General features: G+C 46.2%; 1 protein-coding gene across 2 annotated transcripts in view; it reads right to left on the minus strand.

Moving 5' to 3' along the window:
• Positions 1–18,995, minus strand: part of LOC132781384 (transmembrane protein 87A-like) — a 47,733-nt gene that overhangs the window by 5,334 nt on the left and 23,404 nt on the right. Inside the window, exons 7-16 of one of the 2 annotated variants that reach the window (XM_067461478.1) lie at positions 18,581–18,668; positions 17,272–17,336; positions 15,316–15,499; positions 14,841–14,940; positions 13,891–13,984; positions 12,047–12,117; positions 9,281–9,387; positions 7,201–7,259; positions 5,523–5,626; positions 339–418 (exon numbers count right to left, since the gene is read on the minus strand). In XM_067461478.1, the coding sequence (XP_067317579.1) occupies positions 339–418; positions 5,523–5,626; positions 7,201–7,259; positions 9,281–9,387; positions 12,047–12,117; positions 13,891–13,984; positions 14,841–14,940; positions 15,316–15,499; positions 17,272–17,336; positions 18,581–18,668 (952 nt within the window). Of the gene's footprint in view, positions 1–338; positions 419–5,522; positions 5,627–7,200; positions 7,260–9,280; positions 9,388–12,046; positions 12,118–13,709; positions 13,784–13,890; positions 13,985–14,840; positions 14,941–15,315; positions 15,500–17,271; positions 17,337–18,580; positions 18,669–18,995 lie in introns of both variants that reach the window. The other variant, XM_067461477.1, reaches the window with a different exon arrangement.

Consider the following 18,995-nt stretch of genomic DNA (forward strand, 5'->3'; position numbering starts at 1 on the left):
CTCTCATATTCAATTATTGCATGTAGTAAATAAGGGATTTCTCTCCCAGAAAGGATCCCTTCAAGCCTGATCCTACTGCAATGGTGCAAAAATATAGGGTCAGGGTAATGCATACAATCAACAGAGAGTATGGGTGAAAGAATGGGAAGTTGGGAATGAACTGGCAGAACATCTGAAGGTATTTGGTAATTGGAAGAAGTGACTATGAGAGAGAGAAAAGTATGGTTATATTGTATGTATGCATCAGTAATGAAAGGAAGGTCTCTTGCTGCCTACGTTTCTTCCTATATTCTGGTTTACGATGCCCTATGAACTGGATTTCCTTCCCGAATCCTTACCATAGGCCTCGTTTACCATCTGCTCTTCATCCTCATCCTCTTGTTCGCTCCCTTCGTCCACCAAGGGCATAAAGGCATATCTGGTGGGAGAAGTTCCAAAAAAATCATCATCAACACCATCATCATCGGGGTAGGAAATGGGATTTCAAGAGTTCACAGCTTTCTTGGTCTGAACCGAAAGCGAGGTTGGCCATTATAGATCCAAACTGTTTTGAGATACAAAACATATGCCATTGACCAGTCGCCACAGAAAACTAAAATAACCACGACACTATGTTACACTGTGATTTTTGTTGCTGGGTTATCAATGTCATTTCCTAATTGGCCCTATCATTTAAAAACCATGGGGAAAGTTTATTGAACTTCCAAAACTTTGTTTTTGCGGGAACGACACCCTGCTGTAGCGCATTTTCCAATGAGTATCTCATCATCGAGTCTCAACAAATTCAAGAATCGTTTGTGCCACAGAAATGGTTTCTGGAGTGTAACAACTACTTTCAAAGTAAGGATCACACAATTAAACAGGAAATAACAGTATTGAATAAGGACAGAATTCTTTTTAAAAAGTTACATAGTGTTGTGGAAAAATTAGGGCTGATGCAGTTTATCCAGTGCATTTTTCTGAATGAGTGACTCAGGGAAACTCAAGAAAAAGGAAACTCAAGAAAAAGGTCTTCTGCCGAGCTCGGAAGACCAGGCCTCAGCCCAGCCTGGCAGTGGCGTCAGCATCATCCAAGGGACTTCCAAGGAAGAGGAGGAGGAAAAGGGGGAGCCTCAGCGCAGCCTTCTTTGAAGAAGGAGCAGGGAGCAGTGGAGGCGGCAAGGAGGAGGAGGACGCCACCGAAGAGTCCCCTTGGGTGCCGTTGACGCCACTGCCAGGCTGGGCTAAGGCCTTGGCACTGAGCGCAGAAGACCGGGCCCCCGCCCAGCCTGGCAGTGGCGTCAAGGGCGCCCAGGGGAACTCTTAGGTGGTGTTCTCCTCCTCCTCCTTGCCTCCCAGGAAGAGGAAGAGGGGGAGCCTCAGCACGGCCCTTTCCGAGGAAGGAGAGGGGAGCAGCGGAGGCGGTGAGGAGGAGGAGGACGCCACCGAAGGGTCCCCTTGGGCACCGTTGACGCCAATGCCAGGCTGGGCTGAGGCCTCAGCACCGAGCACGGAAGACCAGGCCTCAGCCCAACCTGACAGTGGTATCACAGTGCCCAAGGGGCTTCCGAGGAAGAAGAGGAGCCTCAGCGCAGCCCTCTTTGAGGAAGGAGCGGGGAGCAGCGGAGGCGACGAAGAGGAGGAGGACACCACCAAAAGAGGCTGCTTGGGCACCGTTGACACCACTGCCAGGCTGGGCTGAGTGCTGAGCATGGAAGACCAGGCCTTAGCCCAGCCTGGAAGTGGCGTCAACGGCGCCCAAGGGGCCTCTCAGGAAGAGGAAGAGGAGGAGGAAGAGGAAGAGGGGGAGCCTCAGCGCAGCCTTCTTTGAAGAAGGAGCAGGGAGCAGCGGAGGCGGCAAGGAGGAGGAGGACGCCACCGAAGAGTCCCCTTGGGTGCCGTTGACGCCACTGCCAGGCTGGGCTAAGGCCTCGGCACTGAGCGCAGAAGACCGGGCCCCCGCCCAGCCTGGCAGTGGCGTCAACGGCGCCCAGGGGAACTCTTAGGTGGTGTTCTCCTCCTCCTCCTTGCCTCCCAGGAAGAGGAAGAGGAAGAGGGGGAGCCTCAGCACGGCCCTTTCCGAGGAAGGAGAGGGGAGCAGCGGAGGCGGTGAGGAGGAGGAGGACGCCACCGAAGAGTCCCCTTTGGCGCCGTTGATGCCACTGCCAGGCTGGGCCGAGACCTCAGCACAGAAGACCAGGCCTCAGCCCAGCCTGGCAGTGGTATCAACAGCGCCTAAGGGGCTTCCGAGGAAGAGGAGGAGGAAGAGGGGGAGCCTCAGCGCAGCCCTCTTTGAGGAAGGAGCGGGGAGCAGCGGAGGCGGCGAGGAGGAGGACACCACCAAAAGAGGCTGCTTGGGCACCGTTGACACCACTGCCAGGCTGGGCTGAGCACAGAGCGCAAAAGACCTTAGCCCAGCCTGGTAGTGGCGTCAACGGCGCCCAAGGGGCCTCCGAGGAAGCGGATGAGGGGGAGCCTCAGCGCAGCCCTCTCCGAGGAAGGCGCGGGGAGCAGCGGAGGAGGAGGAGGAGGACGCCACAGAAGGGGCCTCCGAGGAAGAGGATGAGCCTCAGCGCAGCCCTATCCGAGGAAGGAGCGGGGAGCAGCGGAGGCGGCGAGGAGGAGGACGCCACAGAAGAGTACCCTTGGGCGCTGTTGACGCCACTGCCAGGTTGGGCTGAGGCCACAGCGGCGAGCGTGGAAGATCAGACCTCAGCCCAGCCTGGCAGTGGCATCAACGGCACCCAAGGGGCCTCCGAGGAAGAGGATGAGCCTCAGCGCAGCCCTATCCGAGGAAGGAGCGGGGAGCAGCGGAGGCGGCGAGGAGGAGGACGCCACAGAAGAGTACCCTTGGGCGCTGTTGACGCCACTGCCAGGTTGGGCTGAGGCCACAGCGGCGAGCGTGGAAGATCAGACCTCAGCCCAGCCTGGCAGTGGCATCAACGGCACCCAAGGGGCCTCCGAGGAAGAGGATGAGCCTCAGCGCAGCCCTCTCCGAGGAAGGAGCGGGGAGCAGCGGAGGCGGCGAGGAGGAGGACGCCACAGAAGAGTACCCTTGGGCGCTGTTGACGCCACTGCCAGGTTGGGCTGAGGCCACAGCGGCGAGCGTGGAAGATCAGACCTCAGCCCAGCCTGGCAGTGGCATCAACGGCACCCAAGGGGCCTCCGAGGAAGAGGATGAGCCTCAGCGCAGCCCTATCCGAGGAAGGAGCGGGGAGCAGCGGAGGCGGCGAGGAGGAGGACGCCACAGAAGAGTACCCTTGGGCGCTGTTGACGCCACTGCCAGGTTGGGCTGAGGCCACAGCGGCGAGCGTGGAAGATCAGACCTCAGCCCAGCCTGGCAGTGGCATCAACGGCACCCAAGGGGCCTCCGAGGAAGAGGATGAGCCTCAGCGCAGCCCTATCCGAGGAAGGAGCGGGGAGCAGCGGAGGCGGCGAGGAGGAGGACGCCACAGAAGAGTACCCTTGGGCGCTGTTGACGCCACTGCCAGGTTGGGCTGAGGCCACAGCGGCGAGCGTGGAAGATCAGACCTCAGCCCAGCCTGGCAGTGGCATCAACGGCACCCAAGGGGCCTCCGAGGAAGAGGATGAGCCTCAGCGCAGCCCTCTCCGAGGAAGGAGCGGGGAGCAGCGGAGGCGGCGAGGAGGAGGACGCCACAGAAGAGTACCCTTGGGCGCTGTTGACGCCACTGCCAGGTTGGGCTGAGGCCACAGCGGCGAGCGTGGAAGATCAGACCTCAGCCCAGCCTGGCAGTGGCATCAACGGCACCCAAGGGGCCTCCGAGGAAGAGGATGAGCCTCAGCGCAGCCCTATCCGAGGAAGGAGCGGGGAGCAGCGGAGGCGGCGAGGAGGAGGACGCCACAGAAGAGTACCCTTGGGCGCTGTTGACGCCACTGCCAGGTTGGGCTGAGGCCACAGCGGCGAGCGTGGAAGATCAGACCTCAGCCCAGCCTGGCAGTGGCATCAACGGCACCCAAGGGGCCTCCGAGGAAGAGGATGAGCCTCAGCGCAGCCCTATCCGAGGAAGGAGCGGGGAGCAGCGGAGGCGGCGAGGAGGAGGACGCCACAGAAGAGTACCCTTGGGCGCTGTTGACGCCACTGCCAGGTTGGGCTGAGGCCACAGCGGCGAGCGTGGAAGATCAGACCTCAGCCCAGCCTGGCAGTGGCATCAACGGCACCCAAGGGGCCTCCGAGGAAGAGGATGAGCCTCAGCGCAGCCCTATCCGAGGAAGGAGCGGGGAGCAGCGGAGGCGGTGAGGAGGAGGAGGACGCCACCAAAAGAGGCTGCTTGGGCACTGTTGACGCCAATGTTGAGGCCTCAGCACTGAGCACAGAAGACCAGGCCTCAGCCCAACCTGACAGTGGTATCACAGCGCCCAAGAGGCTTCCGAGGAAGAGGAGGAGCCTCAGTGCAGCCCTCTTTGAGGAAGGAGTGGGGAGCAGCGGAGGCGACGAAGAGGAGGAGGACACCACCAAAAGAGGCTGCTTGGGCACCGTTGACACCACTGCCAGGCTGGTCTGAGCACCGAGCGCGAAAGACCAGGCCTTAGCCCAGCCTGGCAGTGGTATCACAGCGCCCAAGGGGCTTCCGAGGAAGAGGAGGAGGAAGAGGGGGAGCCTCAGCGCAGCCTTCTTTGAAGAAGGAGCAGGGAGCAGCGGAGGTGGCGAGGAGAAGGAGGACACCACCAAAAGAGGCTGCTTGGGCACCGTTGACACCACTGCGAGGCTGGTCTGAGCACCGAGCGCGAAAGACCAGGCCTTAGCCCAGCCTGGCAGTGGCGTCAACGGCGCCCAAGGCGCCTCCGAGGAAGAGGAGAAGGAAGAGGGGGAGCCTCAGCGCAGCCCTCTTTGAGGAAGGAGCGGGGAGCAGCGGAGGCGACGAAGAGGAGGAGGACACCACCAAAAGAGGCTGCTTGGGCACCGTTGACACCACTGCCAGGCTGGGCTGAGTGCTGAGCATGGAAGACCAGGCCTTAGCCCAGCCTGGCAGTGGCGTCAACGGCGCCCAAGGGGTCTCTCAGGAAGAGGAAGAGGAGGAGGAAGTGGAAGAGGGGGAGCCTCAGCACGGCCCTTTCCAAGGAAGGAGTGGGGAGCAGTGGAGGTGGCGAGGAGGAGGAGGATGCCACCAAAGAGGCTGCTTGGGTGCCGTTGACACCATTGCCAGGCTGGGCTGAGGACAGAAGACCAGGCCTCAGCCCAGCCTGGCAGTAGCGTCAATGGCACCCAAGTGGCCTCCGAGGAAGAGGAGAAGGAAGAGGATGAGGGCGAGCCTCAGTGCAGCCCTCTCTGAGGAAGGAGCAGGGAGCAGTGGAGCCAGTGAGGAGGAGGAAGCCACCACCAAAGAGGGCTGTCCCGAGGCCCAGCCCAGAGTCAAACCACAGGTTAAGGCCCAGCACTCGGCTACCTCTCCCCTCCTCCTCTTCCTCATCCCTACTTCACAGAATTTCACTTATTGTGGGTTGTCCTGGAACGTAAAACCCCGATAAGTGAGGGAACACTGTATAATATAATGTGGCCAAACCTGGCCAGGGATGTTCCGTACCTTTGGTTGTTGGCAGAAGGTCTCCATAAGAACATGATGACCAGCAAAATGATGGAGAAGAGGAACCTCCAAAAGGCATCGTCAATCCAAAGTTCCCGCCAGTCCTGGAGAAATAATGCAAAGACGAATATGACCATTCAAATGCATATACAGTGTTGCCTTGCTACTTCACGGTTTGCTTTTAGCAGACTCGCTGTTTTGCGGTTTTAAAAAAACATTAATTTTAAATATATATTGCGGTATTTTCGCTGTTTCGTGGGTTTTTGCCGCCGTCGCCGCTCTCCGAGGCGCTTCCCCTCCCTCCAGCCTTTCCTTCCTTCCTTTCGCTTTATTTTAAGTTTATAAAGACTTAAAATAGTGCGTGACTACTAAAATAATGTATAAATATTAAAATAAATATAGCGCCCCTACTTTGCAGTTTTTCACTTATAATAATAATAATAATAACTTTATTTATATACCACTCCATCTCCCCGAGGGGACTCAGAGCGGTTCCCAGGTAACATCACAAAACATACAGAGTAAAAACAATATAACCATAAGATAAACAAACAAAATATAAGCATCAAAATTGTCGCCATAACACACATATATTAAAAGTAATCCTGCCTGTTCCAGGCAATTAAAAATGTAAAAGGCCGGGCCAAGATTTGTGCAAGCCCAAAAATTGCTAGGGGGCCCGGGAATTAAGTGCAATGCTATGGCAAGCAACAATAATATTAGGTACGGGTCTGTGGCTGTTCATTGCGGGGCCGATTAGAGAAAATGATCTGGGTAATTGATAGGAAGAAGAAGGCCGTATTCGACAATGTGTAGGGCTGAGTTAGAACTGGTCATTTTCAAAGGCTTGTTGAAACCACCAGGTCTTCAAGCTCCTATGAAAGGAGGGGAGGGATGGGGCCTGTCTTATTTCCCTTGGAAGGGCTTTCCAGAGATGGGGGGCCACCACTGAGAAGTCCCTCTCTCTCGTCCCCACCAACCGCGCTTGAGACGGTAGTGGGACCGAGAGGAGGGCCTCCCCAGAAGATCTTAGAGCTCATGCCAGTTCATAGAAGGAGATGCGATTGTGGAGATAGCCGGGGCCCGAACCGTTTAGGCAGGAGGTCCTGGAATGTAACCCCCGCAATAAGTGAGGTAACACAATCTTAAGTGAGCTTAAGATCATCAGGAGAGGCCCTGCTCTCGATCCCACCACTCTCGCAAACACGGTTGGTAGGGATGAGAGACAGGGCCTCCTCAGCAGTAGCCCCCTGTCTGTCTGTGGAACTCTCTCCCTAAGGATATCAGGTTGGCCACCTCCCTCCTGTCCTTTAGAAGACAACTGAATACCTGGCTCTGGGGCCAGGCGTTCGATTAGAGGCCAGCGGCAATAGGAAAAGGAAATTTGGATTTTGTGACATCGATTCTCCCGGCTCGGCTTGGTTTTTACTGGCGCGTTAATCTATTAATTTATTGTTAAATTTTACTGATGACGTTGTATAATGTTTTAAAATGATTTTATTGTGAATTGTAATTTTTATGGTATTTATGCTGTTGGCATCCTCTGATGCTCATGTGAGGCTGCGGGATATAAATATATGAAATAAATAAATAATAATAAACACTGTACAGGTATATATATTTTTTAATGCTTAACCTTGCAAATATATGACAACGCTCCCAAAAATAACCTACTCACAGACTGACATGTTGCAAGCCGGAACGTCTTTGTGGTCCAGATAATGAAGATCACCGATGCTGTGGAGAAAAACCATTGCAAAGACAGTCAGGTTTAATGGCAAGAGACAAGGTGCTGCTTTTATTAACAGTGTCAGGTATGTTTTCTGGTTGCATTGCAAAAAAAAATCCTTCATTTTCATATAATTAAATTTGGAAGCATCAAATACGACGCCACAAATCTTGGAACAAAAACGTAGCGGCAATCAGTATGGACTCAGCTAAAGTCTAACTTTTGTGTGGATTGTTCCATAGCAGGTTGCCAGTACTATAGTTTTACTGGTGTGAAATATAGTTTATAGTTTTTAAACTCTGTATGTCTGTTGTAGGATGTAATGCTATGTAACGCTATGCAAGAGTTAAAGGCATAGAGTGATTTACTGCCTAGAGGAGGGGTTGTCAAACTAAGGCCCGAGGGCCGGATACGACCCTCCAAGGTCACTTACTCGGCCCTTGCTCAGGGTCAACTAAGTCTGAAATGACTTGAAAGCACACAACAACAACAAAAACTAGTATTTCAATGGGCCCACACTTCCCATTGAAATACTAGTAAGTTTATATTTGTTAAAATTGTTTTTCATGTTAATTATTGTATTGTTTTTAAGTGCTTTTTGCACTACAAATAAGATATGTGCATTGTGCATAGGAATTCATTCATGCTTTTTTCAAATTATGATCTGGCCCTCCAACAGTTTGAGGGACTGTGACCTGGCCCTCTGTTGAAAAAGTTTGAGGACCCCTGGCCTAGAGAGTGAACGGTGAGCTTTTCCTGTATACGCCACACATTCCAATGACGTGGATTTGAGATAACGGACTACTAGGCGTTCTCTTCCAGCCATGCCGGAAAAGAAGCAAGACGCCTGTGTGATTTCTTTTGTACATAGCAAAAGAAATGCAGCCATGCTGGAGAAGAAGCAAGACGCCTGTGTCTCATATTGTTGTGTATCCATATGTTTTATGTAATTATGATGTTGTCTATTGTTTGTGTTTTCGGTTGTGTTTTGATTTTCTTTATTGTAATTGTTGCTTGGACCTGGTGTTGTGGCTGAGCTATTTTCTGACGATGAGGATGATGGGATTCAGATTCTGCTGGGATTCAGCTTCCTGGCTCTTTGTCTGTGACTCAAAACTGTGGGCCTGCTTCTGAGGCTCCCACAGACAGTGCAGTGTCAACACAGCCGTTCTCATCGGAAAGGAATTTTAACGGAGATAGCAAGCAGGTGCCTTTCCACGCTGATACTGAAAGTGTAGATAGTGACTAGACCCGGCAAGCTTGTCTTGATCTCTGGGTCAGGCGGAGTTCTCGTCTGGCCAGCAGACGAGAAGCCAGCTCGGTGAAAGGTCGTCGCAATGCTTTTATGATGATGAGAGCCTAATTTTTTCATGTTAGAAAGGTATTTAGGCCTCTTGCAAACTCTGAGAAACCGTCAGTTCAACGTAGCTTACTATCCTGAAAGCTTCATGGAATAACCTTAGCCTGGAAAGCAGTACGCTTGGGATTTCTTGCATTGTGATTCATGGGGCAATTGTTTCATTGCTTGAACCTGGGACTCTGGTTTGAACTTTGCCAATAGGATTATGTCTCCTGTTTTTACTTGAAGATCTTTGGAACTATATTCTGCTTTTATCCTTAATCCTTGGAATTTTGCAATGCTTATTCTTTATTTTGACTTGGATTTTCTCCTCAATAAACTATAAAACTACAACTCTTGTGTGGTGGTGTTTGGAAGCAAGGTGAAGCTTACTCTGAGTTGCAACGCCTGGCCTCATGTAAGCCGCTCCGTGTCCCCATCGGGGAGATGGTGGCAGGGTATAAATAAAGTTTATTATTATTATTATTATTATTATTATTATTTAAATAAAATGTGCCACTTCAAGGCTTTGAAGCTGATTGAAGACTGCACACTTTGTTTTCATTGCGTGCCTCTGAGGCCAAATTTTACTGTAACGGGCATTGGGCCCTCCGGGTGTTTTGGACTTCAACTCCCACAATTCCTAGCAAACTATAATCCCAAAGGAGCAGGGCATCCCTTTCCCCTTACCGATGACGGCGAAGATGAGCGTGTTGGTGAAATGCCGGTAGAGGGAGAGCTTGACCAGGTTCCGGCGCAGTTTCAGCAGCTTCATGGTCTGGACCAGGCTGATGAGGATGTGCGGTTTTGTTAAGGAAGACGGCAATGTAAGCAAAAGGAAGGGGAGAAGGGAGAAACGACCAGGGGAACTAGATCTCCCTCTGAGAAATGGACCAGATGTCATAAAACCCTCCTCCAATTTGACTTTGCTTTCGTTGCAGACCTTCGGACACTTGCCAAAGCCTTTATCCCTGAATTGCAATGCCAGGAAACAATCAAAATATGATTTGTCAAAACGAGGGGTGCGTCTACACCAGGAATTGGCCAACTTGGGCCCTGCTGGTGTTTTGGACTGCAACTCCCACCATTCCTAACAGCCTCAGGCCCCTTCCTTTTGCCCCTCAGCCGCTTAAGCGGCTGAGGGGCAAAAGGAAGGGGCCTGAGGCTGTTAGGAATGGTGGGAGTTGCAGTCCAAAACACCAGCAGGGCCCAAGTTGGCCAATGCCTGATTTACACTGTAGAATTAATGCAGTTTGATGGCACATTTATGTGTCTCAATGCTACGAGGGGTCACAAGAGTTACGCTTTTACAAGCTCTCTAAGCTTTCCCTGCAATAAAATAAAATATTGGTACTTCACCAAACTACAAATCCCATATTATTATCCTGTATTATTTAATATGTATTTAACAGATGCACATTTAAGAGCTTGCAAAACTACAACCTCCAGGTTTCCTTGTTATTATTATTATTATTATTATTATTACATTGAGCCATGGTGTCTGCGTTCATTCGATAACAAAGATGAACACTTAAGAGCTTGCAAAACTACAACTCCCAGGTTTCCTTATTATTATTATTTTGATTATTATTATTTTACTGACACAAAAACACAGTATGTCATAGCAAATGAGATATATATGCTGGATTTCATATCACAAAACCACAAGTCAAACACTTCCCAAGCATTTAGGACTGTGTTGTTGTTGTTGTTGTTATTATTACATTGAGCCATAGTGTCTGCATTCATTTAATAGCACAGATGCACACTTAAGAGCTTCCAAAACTACAACCCCCCAGGTTTCCTTATTATTATTATTATTATTATTATTATTGACACAAAAACACAATATGTCACAGCAAATGAGATCTATACGCTGGATTTCTTCTTCTTCTTCTTCTATTATTATTATTATTATTATTATTATTATTATTATTACATTGAGCCATGGTAACTGCATTAATTTAATAGCACAGATGCATACTTAAGAGCTTGCAAAACTACAACTCCCAGGTTTCATCATCATCATCATTATTATTATTATTACATTGAGCCATGGCGTCTGTATTCATTTAATAGCACAGATGCATATTTAAGAGCTTGCAAAACTACAACCCCCAGGTTTTTGTTGTTGTTATTATTATTATTATTATTATTATTATTATTACATTGAGCGATGGTGTCTGCATTCATTTAATAGCACAGATGCACACTTAAGAGCTTGCAAAATTACAATCCCCAGGTTTCATTATTATTATTATTATTATCATTATTATTAGATTAAGCCATGGCGTCTGTATTCATTTAATAGCACAGATGTATATTAAGAGCTTGCGAAATTACAACAAACCCCTAGGTTTCCTTATTATTATTATTATTATTACTGACACAAAAACACAGTATGTCACAGCAAACGAGATATATATGCTGGATTTCGTATCACAAAATCACAAGTCGAATACTTCCCAAGCATTTAGGACTGTGATTATTATTATTATTATTATTATTATTATTATTATTATTACATCAAGCCATGGTGTCTGCATACATTTAATAGAACAGATGCACACTTAAGAGCTTGCAAAACTACGACCCCAAGGTTTCCTTATTATAATTATAATTATTATTATTACATTGAGCCATGGCAACTGCATTCATTTGATAACCAAGATGAACACATAAGAGCTTGCAAAACCACAACTCCCAGGTTTCCTTATTACTATTATCATCATCATCATCATCATCATCATCATCATCATCACATTGAACCATGGCGTCTGCATTCATTTAATAGCACAGATGCATACTTATGAGCTTCCAAAATCACAACCCCCAGGTTTCATTATTATTATTATTACTATTACTATTATTATTATTATTATTATTACATTGGGCCATGGTGTCTGTATTCATTTAATAGCACAAATGCACACATAAGAGCTTGTAAAACTACAACTCCCAGGTTTCCGTATTATTATTATTATTATTATCATTATCATTATCATTACATTGAGCCACGGCGTCTGCATTCATTTAATAGCACAGATGCACACTTAAGAGCTTGCAAAACTACAACCCCCAGGTTTCCTTATTATTATTATTATTATTATTATTACTACTACTACTACTACTACTATTACATTGAGCCATGGCGTCTGCATTCATTTAATAGCAAAGATGCACACATAACAGCTTGCAAAACTACAACCCCCCAGGATTCCATCGCATTGTGCCATGGGCAAAGTGCTGTCAAACTGCACTAACTTTGCAGTGTAGATGCACCCCTTGGAGACTAAACTAGAATGATTATCTCAGCATTATCAAGAGAATGCATTATTTTTTTCCTCCCCAGCAGCTGCTGTTATAGTGAAGGCTCCCTAATGTTAGAAGGTTTGAAGGGAGACAGAGGAGAGGAGGAGGAGGAACAACAAGGGGGTGAAGCCCGAGAGAGAGGATATCCACCAGCACAGGGCCGAGTCAAGCATAGCCAAGGGGATAGCAGCCAGCAGCACCAAGTCATCCTGCGCCTGGTAAAAAAAAAGGAGAGAAAAAGAGAAAGAGAGAGAAGGAGAAAGAGACCTTTGAGGAGGAGAGACGGGATGCGGAGGAAGGACACGCAGCCCATTCATCTCATGTTAAAATATGGGATTTTTTTCCAACACATAACCACCTAGGATGAGTTGGGAATGGCTGCTAGGGCCCCGTCCACACTGACCACTTAATGCAGTTCAAACTGCGGCAACAAACTCCTGCGAAAGTAGGCAAAATGAAGCCCTTCATGGCCTTTGACTCCCCTCGGGTGTGTATGATCATCATCCAGGCCTCCAACTGGTTCCAGGATGACGACGAGGAGGACAACGACTTCGTCTTCTTCATCTCTTTATCATTATCATCTCTTTATCTTCATCTCTTCTTCATAATCTCTTCATCTTGCCTTCTTCATCTTTTCTTCATTATCACTTAATCTTCTTCATCTTGCCTTCCTCGCCTCTTCTTCATCTTCATCACCTCTTCTTTATCTTTCCCTCTTCTTCATCTCATCTTCTTTATCCTCTTCATTTCATCTTCTTCATCTCTTCTTCATCTGTTCGTCATCTCTTCTTCATCTTGCCTTCATCATCTCATTATTTTTTTCATCATCTTGCCTTCTTCATCTTGCCTTCATCTCTTCTTCATCATCTCTTCATCTCTTCTTCATCTTGCCTTCATGTCATCTTCTTCATCATCTCATCTTTTTCATCTTGCCTTCTTCATTTTCATATCTTCTTCATCTTGCCTTCATCATCTCATCTTCATCTCATCTTTATGTTCTTCATCTTCGTCTGTTCTTCATCTCATCTTCATCATCTCTTCATCATCTCATCTTCATCTTGCCTTCTTCGTCTTTATCTCTTTTTCATCTTGCCTTCATCTCATCTTCTTCATCATCTCATCTTCTTCATCTCTTCTTCATCTTGCCTTCTTCTTCATCTCATCTTCATCTTGCCTTCACGTCATCTTCATCATCTTATCTTCTTTTTCATCTTGCCTTCTTCATCTTCGTCATCTCTTCTTCATCTTGCCTTCATCATCTCTTCTTCTTCATCTCATCTTCTTCATCTCTTCATCTGTTCTGCATCTTATCTTCATCATCTCTTCTTCATAATCTCATCTTCCTCATCATCTCATCTTCATCTTGCCTTCATCTCATCTTCTTCATAATCTCTTCTTCTTGCCTTCATCTCTTCTTCATCTTGCTTTCATCTCATCTTCTTCATAATCTCTTCTTCTTGCCTTCATCTCTTCTTCATCTTGCTTTCATCACCTCATCTTCTTCATCATCTCTCCTCCTTTTTATATTTATTATTTCTATCCCATTGTACTTCTCTACAAAGAGACCCAACGTGGCTAAAAGTGCTACAATATATAATTCAAAACCTAAAGAAAACCCCCCAACCCAATGTGATCATCTGACCAGCGAAGCCACTTCCCTCAATACTGGTTCAAAACTGCGTCAAATAGTCAGTGTAGATGGGGCTGAAGTTCGGGGAGGAGGGAAGGCTGTGAACATGCCACAAAGACGGGACCCACACGTTCACACACAAATGCACGCACGCAGAGCTAGCTCCTGGTAAAGGATATCCACCAGACGATACAGGAATCCACAAAGGCCAGGAAAATCTCACAGCCGAGGGTGGCTACGTTTGTTTGCTCCTGGGGTGAGGGACAATCACACGCTGAGAATGGACGGTCCCAATGTTCTCCCGCGCAACCCACATATACTCCCAGTCCCTTCCCTATTATTTTCTGATTTTTCTTACCGATTTCACCCTCAGGACCCCTTCAATGATGGAGAAGATGAGGTACATGAGCCCCACGCCCACAACACGGTTCAGGAGGGCTCCCAAACGGGGTCTGGGGACAAAAAAGCAGAGTTGGGTCAAGGTCAGTACTATCAATGAATTTCAAGATGGCAATGGTTTGGTCAATGATACTGATGCAGAGAAGGACCAGGAGACCCCTGTGCAAAGTGTAGTTTCTCATGAGAATGTCCCTGAAGGGTGTGGGGATGATAGTGTGCTCCCTGAATTGTTACCAGAGAGTTCCCAGGATTTGGGGCTTGAAAACAACTGGGCACCTGGCCCAGCTGCAAAACTTAATGAGCAAACAGAAAGTCGAGAGGAAATTAGTCAAAACAGATCATTTTAGTCGCCCTCCTCTGGACACATTCCAGCTTGTCAATATCTCTCTTCAATTGTGGTGCCCAGAATTGGACACAATATGCCAGGTGTGGTCTAACTAAAGCGGAATAGTGGGGTAGCATGACTTTTCTAGATCTAGACACTATGCTCCTATTTCCTGTTTTCGTGAATTATATTTAGAGAAGTGTGGACTTTGTTTTTATGGACTTTGCTGAACTTTACCCTGGACTATTTTTCTCCTACTTATCTTCTTACGTAATTGGATTTACCTATTTCTTTAAAGTGCTTTTTACTTGCTGCTTTTTGATTATCTTGAATAAAAGGATTGGGTTGTTGTAGGTTTTTTTGGGCTATATGGCCAAGTTCTAGAGGCATTCTCTCCTGATGTTTCACCTGCATCTATGGCAAGCATCATCAGAGGTTGTGAGGTCTGAATAAAATGATTGTTTTCCAACCAACGGTGTGGTGTTTACAGTCAGAGGGCTTTTCCTGTCCTGGCGTGCAAGAGATGCTATGATGCTCCCCTCTCATCCTGTGCAAAACTACCATTCTCTGTTTGGGAGACTCACTTGACAATGCCGTATCCCAGGCTGGCGATGATGACGAGCACTCGGGCCAACATCCGCTTCACGGCACACAAGACCTCGGCGAATATCACGGCCCCTTGAACTGGAAAACAACAACAACAACATATAATAATATGATATTGTAATTATTGTAATATTACTAATAATATTACAATATAATGGTATAGTACAGTATAGTAATATATAACACTGATATTGTACTATGCTAATAATATAATATATTGTATGTATGTATATCTTGTAAGCCGCTCTGAGTTCCCTCCCCTGTCCCTGGTATTCCAGGGATTGGGAATTGTTACTTTTCTTTGGATTACAAATCATGTAAAGGATTGTAGTGTCACATGCCATGTGACACTGCAGCAAACCAACCAGGCTTTGCAACTCTGCAAAGGTAAATATGGGTTCCTCCAGTTGAGTTTTAGGGGGACGGGGACCCCAAAATGAGCATATCACCTACCAGAGACTCCTTGGCTCTGGATGCTCTGGAACTCGGCGTAAAAGACGGCCTTCTCCAACATGCCCAGCAGGATGACGCCCCCGATCCAGAACTGGATGCGCAGGATGTCGCGCCAATAGCAGGCCAGGAGGACGAGCCACAGGACTCCGTAGAGGACGTAAACAATGCACATCACCATGTAGAACTGCCAGGGAAGGAAGGAGAGCGCTAAGTGTGGGCCATGGGCAAACTTCGGCCCTCCGGGTGTTTTGGACTTTTACTGCCCTGGGGGTTGTGTGGTCATCATCCAGGCCTCCAACTGGTTCCAGGATGATGACAAGGAGGACAATGGCTTCATCTTCTTCATCTTGCCTTCTTCGTCTCTTCTTCTTCATCTGGACATTTCTTCATTATCATTTCATCTTCTTTGTCTTGCCTTCTTCATCTATGTCATCTCTTCTTCATCTTGCCTTCATCTCATCTTCTTCATCATCTCTTCTTGATTATCCTTTCATTTTCTTCATCTTGCCTTCTTCATCTCTTCTTCATCATCTCTTCATCTTGCCTTCTTCATCTCTTCTTCTTCTTGTCCTTGGAGACTAGGACGAGGAACAATGGCTTCAAACTACAAGAGAGGAGATTCCATCTGAACATGAGGAAGAACTTCCTGACTGTGAGAGCTGTTCAGCAGTGGAACTCTCTGCCCCGGAGTATGGTGGAGGCTCCTTCTTTGGGGGCTGGATGGCCATTTGTCAGGGGTGATTTGAATGCAATATTCCTGCTTCTTGGCAGAATGGGGTTGGACTGGATGGCCCAGGAGGTCTCTTCCAACTCTTTGATTCTATGATCATCTCTTCTTCATCATCTCTTCTTCATCATCTCTTCTTCATCTGGCCTTCATCTTTTCTTCATTTTTATTTCATCTTCTTCATCTTGCCTTCTTCACCTCTTCTTCATCACCTCTTCCTCATCTTGCCTTCTTCTTCATCTCATCTTCTTCATCTCTTCCTCATCTGGCCTTCTTCATCATTATAATCTCTTCTTCATCTTGCCTTCATCTCATCTTCTTGATCACCTCATCTTCTTTATCTACTTCACCCATGTTCTTCATCTCTTCTTCATTTCATCTTCATCATCTCTTCTTCATCTTGCCTTCATCATCTCACCTTCTTCATCATCTCATTTTCATCTTGCCTTCTTCATCTCTTCATCTCCTTCATCTCTTCTTCATCATCTCATCTTCATCTTGCTTTCTTCATCTCTTCTTCTTCATCATCTCTTCTTCTTCATCATCTCTTCTTCATCTGGCCTTCATCTTTTCTTCATTTTCATCACCTCTTCTTCATCTTAGCTTCTTCTTCATCTCATCTTCTTCATCTCTTCCTCATCTGGCCTTCTTCATCTCTTCATCTCCTTCATCTCTTCTTCATCATCTCATCTTCATCTTGCTTTCTTCATCTCTTCTTCTTCTTCATCTCTTCTTCTTCATCATCTCTTCTTCATCTGGCCTTCATCTTTTCTTCATTTTCATCACCTCTTCTTCATCTTGCCTTCTTCTTCATCTCATCTTCTTCATCTCTTCCTCATCTGGCCTTCTTCATCCTTATAATCTCTTCTTCATCTTGCCTTCATCTCATCTTCTTTGTCACCTCATCTTCTTTATCTCCTTCACCCCATGTTCTTCATCTCTTCTTCATCATCTCTTCTTCATCTTGCCTTCTTCATGTTTATCTCTTCATCCTGCCTTCATGTCATCTTCTTCATCTTTATAATCTCATCTTCTTCATCTTGCCTTCATCATCTCATCTTCGTCTTGCCTTCATCTCTTCTTCTTCATCGTCTGGTAGGCTGTTAGGAATTGTGGGAGTTGAAGTCCAAAACAACCGGAGGGTCGAAGTTTGCCCATGCCTACAATCAACTCATATATTGCATATATAATGGATATATCCACAGGGATTGTTTCACCCGGAAACTCACCACCATCAGAGGCCACTCGGAAGCCGAAATGTACTGGTGGACAGGATGCTTCATCTGGACGTCAACTGGAAGTTAAAATGGGGAAAGAGATATGTAGATTCAAGGAGAATTCAAGGGGAGGATGCTACTAAAGAAGCAGTTAGCCAATGTAAATATCAATTATTTTATTTTATTTTATTTATGACATTGATATGCCGCTCTTCTCACTCCAAAGGGGACTCAGAGCGGCTTACAAGATATATATATATAGAATATATTATATTATTAGCATAGCACAATACCAGCATTATATATTACTATATTGTACTATACCATTGTACTGTAATATTATTAGTAATATAATAATACTAGTAATATTATATATATATATATATATATATATATATAATATCATATTATTATTATTATTAGTATTATATTGTATTACATTATAATATTATAAATATTATATCTGTATACAATATATTATATTATTAGCATAACACAGGAGACAAGATGGAACAACAATAGTTTAGGAAGACTACAAGATATACATACATACAATATATTATATTAGGTTCTTGTGGGTTTTTTCAGGCTATAGAGCCATGTTCTAGAGGCATTTCTCCTGACGTTTCGCCTGCATCTATGGCAAGCATCCTCAGAGGTAGTACTGATGGACAGGATGCTTCATCTGAATTACCTCATTTGTATTTAGCTTGAGATTGCTGATTTTTTCCATGAAGTGGGCTGAGTCCTTGATGTAGTGTGTTGTGAGCCCAATGTGGCTTTGTAACTGTGCAGCAAGAAATTTGGCTAAGTCATATGTGGGGGATCCAATAGCATAGCACAATATCAGCATTATATATTGTACTATATTGTGTGTGTATATATATATTATATAGTATATATTGTACTATACCATTGTACTGTAATATTATTAGTAATATAATAATATTACTAATATAATATATAATAATAATAATAATAATAATATATTATTATTATTATTATTATTATTATTATTATTTTAGTATTATATTGTATTACATCCCCCCCATCCAAACACTGTTTTGAAAAATTTTCTGTTCCTGGTTTGAAAGCGTTATTTTTTTGTTTAATTGTGCAGTCCTGACTTTGAAAGACTAGGCCACAGAATCTCAAAGGGCAGCTCCTCAAGCCCCCAGGCTCAACAGGTCTATTTTGGGAATGTTTCCCCTTGAAAAGTCCCCAAATAGACCCCATATGAGTCGTGTATGCTATTGTTTACACCCTCCATTACCGTCCTCTCTAATTAACCCTTCGATCGCCCCATCGGTGTGTCACTCACTCGGGACTTCCCAGCTGGAAGACTGGCTCTTGATGCTGAGGATGAAGACGTAGGGCCCGTCGTCCCAAGTGGCAGCGATGGCCGAATGCTGGAAAGCAAACACAAATCCCGCGTCAGCCAAGGAGCTGCGTTATTTATTTATTTATTTATTTATTTATTTCGGTTTCTTCTGCCCGCCCTTCTCACCCCGAAGGGGATTCAGGGCGGCTTACAAAAGCAAAGGCACAATTCGATGCCCGCATCACATAACAGTCGTAAAACAAAATAGCATCAATTCACAGTTAAACAACAATTCCTGCATTACAACCATAAAACCAATATAATCAATAAAACCAATACAAACCCAATTCCTCATAAACGGTCAGCCTTCGCTATCTCATAGTTCCAATTTCAATTCCACATTGTCCGTCCTGTC

The sequence above is a fragment of the Anolis sagrei genome, chromosome Y (assembly GCF_037176765.1).
Source record: "Anolis sagrei isolate rAnoSag1 chromosome Y, rAnoSag1.mat, whole genome shotgun sequence".
Lineage (NCBI taxonomy): Eukaryota > Metazoa > Chordata > Lepidosauria > Squamata > Dactyloidae > Anolis > Anolis sagrei.